General features: G+C 45.3%; 1 protein-coding gene across 1 annotated transcript in view; it reads left to right on the plus strand.

The window, feature by feature from the left end:
• The window catches only part of LOC111951516 (netrin-4), a 43,191-nt gene extending 38,711 nt beyond the window's left edge, over positions 1-4,480 (plus strand). Inside the window, exons 7-8 of the mRNA XM_070434730.1 lie at positions 3,172-3,353; positions 3,490-4,480. Of these exons, the coding sequence (XP_070290831.1) occupies positions 3,172-3,353; positions 3,490-3,629 (322 nt within the window). The 3' untranslated portion in view covers positions 3,630-4,480. The remainder of the gene's footprint in view (positions 1-3,171; positions 3,354-3,489) is intronic.
• The last annotated feature ends 2,460 nt before the right edge of the window (positions 4,481-6,940 follow it).

Consider the following 6,940-nt stretch of genomic DNA (forward strand, 5'->3'; position numbering starts at 1 on the left):
CCATTATGGCCAAACAGTTCTATTTGTTGTTCATCAGACCAGAGGACATTCTACAAAAAGTCAATCTTTGTCCCCATGGTGCAGTTGCAAACCGTAGTCTGGCTTTGTTTGATTGCAGTTTTGGGAGCAGTGGCTTCTTCCTTGCTGAGCGGCCTTTCAGGTTATTCCGAATATAGCGACTTTTTTGACTGTGCGAATAGATAATTTCTACCTGTTTCCGCAGCATCTTCACAAGTTCCTTTGCTGTCTGTTCTGGATTGATTTGCACTTTTCGCACCCAGCTTGTCAGCTCTAGGAGACGAACCCGCAGTCTCCTTCCTGAGTGTTGACAGCTGGCTGTCCCAATGGTGTTTATACATGCGTACTATTGTTTGTTACAGATGAACGTGGTACCTTTGGGGTTTGGGAAATGCGGTCCCAGGATGAACCAGACTTGTGGAGGTCTACAATTTTTTTTCTGAGGGCTTGGCTGATTTCTTTTGATTTTCCCATGATGTCAAGCAAAGAGGCACTGAGTTTGAAGGTAGGCCTTGAAATACATCCACGCGTACACCTCCAATTGACTCAAATGATGTCAATTAGCCTATCAGAAGCTTCTAAAGCCATGACATCATTTTCTGGAATTTTCCAAGCTGTTTAAAGGCACAGTCAACTTAGTGTATGTGAACTTCTGACCCACTGGCATTGTGATACAGTGGATTGTAAGTGAAGTAATCTGTCTGTAAGCAATTGTTGTAAAAATGACTTGTGTCATGCACAAAGTAGATGTCCTAACCGACTTGCCAAAACTATAGTTTGTTAACAAGAAATTTGTGGAGTGGATGAAAAACAAGTTTTAATGACTCCAACCTAAGTGTATGTAAACTTCCGACTTCAACTGTATACCAGTCTCAACGTCAACAGACTGGCCAGTAAAAATAAAAGATTAAGATGGGCAAAAGAACACAGACACTGGACAGAGGAACTCTGTCTAGAAGGCCAGCATCCCGGAGTCGCCTCTTCACTGTTGACGTTGAGACTGGTGTTTTGTGGGTACTATTTAATAAAGCTGCCAGTTGAGGACTTGTGAGGCATCTGTTTCTCCAACTAGACACTCTAATGTACTTGTCTTCTTGCTCAGTTGGGCACCGGGGCCTCCCACTCCTCTTTCTATTCCGGTTAGAGCCAGTTTGCGCTGTTCTGTGAAGGGAGTAGTACACAGCATTGTACGAGATCTTCAGTTTCTTGGCAATTTCTCGCATGGAATAGCCTTCATTTCTCCGAACAAGAATAGACTGACGAGTTTCAGAAGAAAGTCTTTGTTTCTGGACATTTTGAGCCTGTAATCGAACCCTCAAATGCTGATGCTCCAGATACTCAACTACTCTAAAAATGCCCGTTTTATTGCTTCTTTAATCAGAACAACAGTTTTCAGCTGTGCTAACATAATTGCAAACAGGTTTTCTAATGATCAATTAGCCTTTTAAAATTATTAACTTGGATTAGCTAACACAACGTGCCATTGGAACACAGGAGTGATGGTCGCTGATAATGTAGATATTCCATAAAAAATCTGCCGTTTCCAGCTACAATAGTCATTTACAACATTAACAATGTCTACACTGTATTTCTGATCAATTTGATGTTATTTTAATGGATTTTCTTTTTTAAATTTCTTTCAAAAACAAGAAAATGTCTAAGTGACCCCAAACTTTTGAACGGTAATGTGTGTTTATATATATATAATATTTATATATATATTAGTATTATATATATATATATATCATACTTTATATAGTCCACATGTACATACACCACACCATCGGATTATGATATATATAATTACGTTATATAACGCAATCTATAACTGTGTGTGGTGTGTGTGTGTGTGGGGGTGTGTGGTGTGCGTGTGCGTGTGGTGTGCGTCTGTGTCTGGTTTCTGTGTCTGTGTCTGTGTCTGTGTCTGTGTGTGTGTGTGTTGTGTGTGTGTGTGTGTGTGTGTGTGTGCTGTGTGTGTGTGTGTGGCTGTGGGTGTGTGTGATGTGTGGTGTGTGTGGTGTAGTGTGTGCAGGTCAGATCGGACTGTATAATTGGAGGGAAACTCAGTGAGCTGGTGAGGATCTTTTAAGGCAGATGAGCTCTTTTCTGCCTACACACTCAGGTTGACATGGGGTCACCACTGTGTTGTGTTGGTGTGTGTGTGTGTGTGTGTGTTGTGTTGTGTGTGTGGTGTGTGTTGTGGTGTGTGTGTTGTGTGTGTGTGTGTGTGTGTGTGTGGTGTGTGTGTGTGTGTGTGTGTGTGTGTGTGTGTGTGTGTGTGTGTGTTGTTGAGGGTCTGCCTCACAGCCACAGTGCCCAGCGTTAATGGTTAAGTAGTGAAAGTTATGACATCCTTACACAGGGCAGAGAACAAATCTGATCTGTGTGTCTGTGGACAGTTTTCAGTCTTCTCCAGGGCCTTACAGCTGAGGGAGACAAATTCCTCCTTGATCACACACACACACACACACTGTCTCACATTCCTAAGTCACCACTTATCTAGTAGCCACACACACACACCACACCACACCAACACACAGAGCAGGTATTAGTCAACATATGGAGGGATATTGGTGTGTAATATGTCAATATGATTGTGTCCCTGCAGAGAAATGTGAGTGTAAGGAGCAGGTCTGGCAACAGCAACTCTTCTGCACCATGAGTTTCCTATGGTGAGTACTGAGACCACATGAACAACAGCGAGAGGATGGTGGTAATCAAACCATACTTGTTTTTTTGCTTCCTTGGATTGCCACTGTGTTGTTTGTTATTGATAACTTCTATGTAAACAATATTTTATTGTACAATAAGGCTTGTTAAATATCTATCCCTATATATCCTCGTCTCCCTCCCTCCCTCCTCCCTCCTCCCTCCTCGTCTCCTCCTCTTTCCCTCCTCCTCCTCTCCTCCCTCCTCTCCCCTCCTCTTTCCTCTCCCTCCCTCTCTCCTCCCCTCTCCTCTCTTTCTCTCTCTTCCCTCTTCTCCATCTCCTACTCTCTTTCTCTCTCTCCCTCTCTCTTCCTCCCTCTTCTCTCTCCCCTCATCTGTCTCTCGCTCTCTCTCTCTCCTCTCCTCCTCCCTCCTCTCTCTTTCTCCCATTTTTCCTTGCCTATCATTTCTCCTCCTCTATCTTCCCTGCTTCCCCTCCCTTTCTGTCTCAGTGTTGAAGGTTAAGGTCTTGTCAGCCCATGATAAGGGCTCCCATGCTGAGTTGGAGGTGAAGGTTCAGAAGGTGTTGAGTCAGAATACTAGGGTGAAGATCCAGAAAGGACGAGTCACACTCTACCCAGAGTCCTGGACCGCACGGGGCTGCACCTGCCCCATCCTCAACCCAGGCCAGTCTCACACACACACCTATGCACACACGCATTCACAGGCACACGTGTGCACACACACACGCACAGTTACGTACTCACACACACGCAGGGCTGCTGAGCTAATGATGTCTCTGTTTATGCTTTGACTACTTAGGTGGGGAGTACTTGGTGGCGGGCCATGCAGACAGGAAGCAGAACCGTCTTATCGTCAACATGAAGAGCTTCGTCAAGCCCTGGAGAGCCAGCCTTGGACGCAAGGTCCTCACACTAATGAAGAAAGACTGCACCTGGTAAACAGACGGGAGGACACTGGGAGATGGACAGACTGACTGATAGATGGAGAGAGAGAGACAGAGAGAGGAGAAAGAAGACACTGCCATTCATTTGTTTTTGCCTTCTCTGGAGGGGGAGTTCTCTTATGGAGGTGGGGACTAAACAGACTATAAACGCCCGCCCCTATCTGCCCTGGGCCAATAAGAGTGCGTGGCTGGCAGAGAGAACATACACAGACTCTATGAGCCTCTGTTTGAGTGACAGTTCGGCCCTCTCTTCCACGCGTACATAGACACCCAGCCACTCCCTCTCTGTAGCACTTTAGCCCAGGGCAGAAGGGCCAATAGGATCATGGGTTGACCTCAAGACTGGACAACAGAAGGACACATTTGACCCCTTGTGACCCCTGTAGGAAGGCTTGTGGTGGATGGTGACCTRTGCCTCTTTCCCCAATGTGTTCTGTTCTCAACAAACTGTCTGTCAAGCTGTGTAACAGACACAGATGTGTACACACAGAATTACGTTGAATAAGCCATGCATGCCACTACAGGTGGTTGAGTCCAGGTGTGTTTGCGAATGTGTATGTGTGTTGTGAACTCTGTGTGTGTGTGGCTGCGTGTCTGATGAGCACAAATCCATCCAGCTTCAGTCCAACTGATCCGTTTTTGACTCTGAAATTTGGGCAGGATAACCTCTAGAGATGAAAACAGTCCTATCACAACAACATACACCACTGAATATATATATGACAATACACATATTACCTCCCAATATGTAATACTGCTGTGACCTACAGAGCCCTGGATTCATCTCTATTCCTTCCTATGTCTGCTCCTGTACAGTATTACTTGTATATAACGGTAGAAATATGATGATGTCCTCTCTCTTTCTTTGATGATGTGTTAATGTAATAATGTCATTCCGGTCAAATGTTGAGGCACTACATTTTCTTTAGATTTCCTCACTGTGGAAAAACCCCTGTCCTCCGGGTTAGTGAGGACACAAGACCGATAAGTGGAAGCACACACTCACTCACACACAAACAAATACTGCTGTTTATAGACTTTAAAACAACAGAGTTACATTTCTCCATCAGGAGCCTTGGAATACCTCAGATTAGTTTGATGAAAATATCCATATCATCCTTCCTTTCTCTCCTGCTCCTCCTCCTGTCTTTCTCTCCCTCACCAGATTAGGTAATAATACACCACTCCCCCTCTCCCAAAACACTGACACGTTCACACAGACTCAGGGAATGTTGACCATAACAGAGAGATGGGAGAGCAGACAGAATGTTTGGCTTTAGGGAGAGGGTGATTGCTGCGGCATTCCGGACCATTCCTGGCGTTCTCGTCAGATTGACATGGATGAGCTGAAGGTGCCGAGGTATTCCACACATGCCAGGTGTGGGTAGTCCAGCTCCACTCCTGGTCAGGTCAGAGTTCACAACCTACTATGGTGACCCTGCACACTACGGGCGATCACAGGCGTGGGAGGCAGAGGTGTGGGTCAAGAGTCAAGGCCATGGGGAACTGAACTGCCCTTGGAACAGAGACACAACAGTGAGCCACACCCCCCCCACTGGGAACACACTGGTTGAATCAACGTTGAATTGACATCTGTGGGACCTGACTACTGCAGCTGGATCACACAACACATCCATATCAGCTACTGCCCTCCATCTCGCTCTCTCTCCTCCGCTCGTGGGACTGAGGGGTGTATGTAGTGAGAAGGTTGACTAGTATGTGTGTGTGTTTGGTCTCTGTGTGTATACAGTGTCTGTTCATTAGGGTTAAGTGCATTGCTCAAGGGCACATTGACATATTTTTTAGCACCTAGTAAACTCGGGGATTCGAACCAGCAAGCTTTCGATTGCATGCCTAACACTCTTAAATGCAGGGTTACCTGGCACCGTGTGTGTGGGTCAACATCCACCCAGACCGCTGTGTTGTATAAGGGGATAGAGAGACAGGAAAACGGAGAGATGGGAGGGAGAAATAGGAGGTGTGGAAAGAGGAGAATGTGGGTCAAGAGAAAGTTGAAAAGAGGAGAACAGGGGAGACACACACCAACCTGATCCCAGACCTGTTTCATGTGTAAGGGGGAGAGAGGATGGGGAAAGGGAGAATGATATATATATAGAGAGATGCCCTACTGAGAGTGAATGAGCATTATGTGGTCTTATCCTATCTGCTCCCTATTCAGTTAGAGAGGAAATGAAGAGAAGGGAAACCTGACTGGAACTATCAACCCAGAGACTCAATCACTGATCCTAAAAATACCACAGCTATTCTGTCCTATGTATCTATCAAACCATTCACACACACACACACACACACACACATTCACACACACATGCAGGAACACTTCTTTATCAAAAGTGGAATACATCAAAAGAAGCCAGAACTGGGCCTTGTTGACATAGCAGGGTGATTGAGACACAACTTGTGATTATGATACTTCCATGAAAACGAACCCCTGATGTCATCCACCTATTACACCCACATATACACTGAGTGAGTGACACAGTGTGTGACACGCGAGAGAAAGGTGCTGACAGACAGGAAGATAGATGGGCGGGCAGGCAGACAGGCAAGCAGACAGCCATAAACTATTAAGACATGTACCAATCACACATAAATGCTACAAACATAAACCATAATTATGGGGAATGTTTTTATTTACTGGTTGTAAACCATTTCCCCTCACCCACCAGCACCTGTGTTTTCACTTGCCACAAACCGCCACTATATAGAACTTTCACAGAGCTATAGTATTCACCTTTTTCAATACAGACAGGAGGTGTGTGTGTGTGTGTGTTTATGTTTGGCTTGTGGAGTATGTAGAGTGTGGGTGAGAGATGGAGCGATGGAGAGGAGAGAGAAAGAGGGAGCGAGAGGGGGTAGGGAGGGAACATGTGTGGACATGAAGACTCAGTTAGGGCCGCGGGACATAGAAGGAGAAAAACAGTGATTCAACAGGAATCGGAGGACAGATCTACACACACATACATGTACCTCTTTCTCTCACACACACACACACATACACACAGTCTTGTATAACTAACTTTGTGGGGACACAAAATTCAGTCCCATTCAAAATCCTATTTTCCCTAACCTCTAAACCTAACCCCCAAAACTAAACCTAGCTCCTAACCCTAAAACTAAACCTAGCTCCTAACCCTAAAACTAATTCTAACCCTAACACAAATTCTAACCTTAACCCTAAACCCCCTAGAAATAGCATTTGACCTTGTGGGGACTAACAAAATGTCCCCAGTTGGTCCAATTTTAGTTTGTTTACTATACTTCTGACTTCTGGTCCCCACAAGT

This window comes from Salvelinus sp. IW2-2015, linkage group LG24, assembly GCF_002910315.2.
Source record: "Salvelinus sp. IW2-2015 linkage group LG24, ASM291031v2, whole genome shotgun sequence".
Taxonomy (NCBI): domain Eukaryota; kingdom Metazoa; phylum Chordata; class Actinopteri; order Salmoniformes; family Salmonidae; genus Salvelinus; species Salvelinus sp. IW2-2015.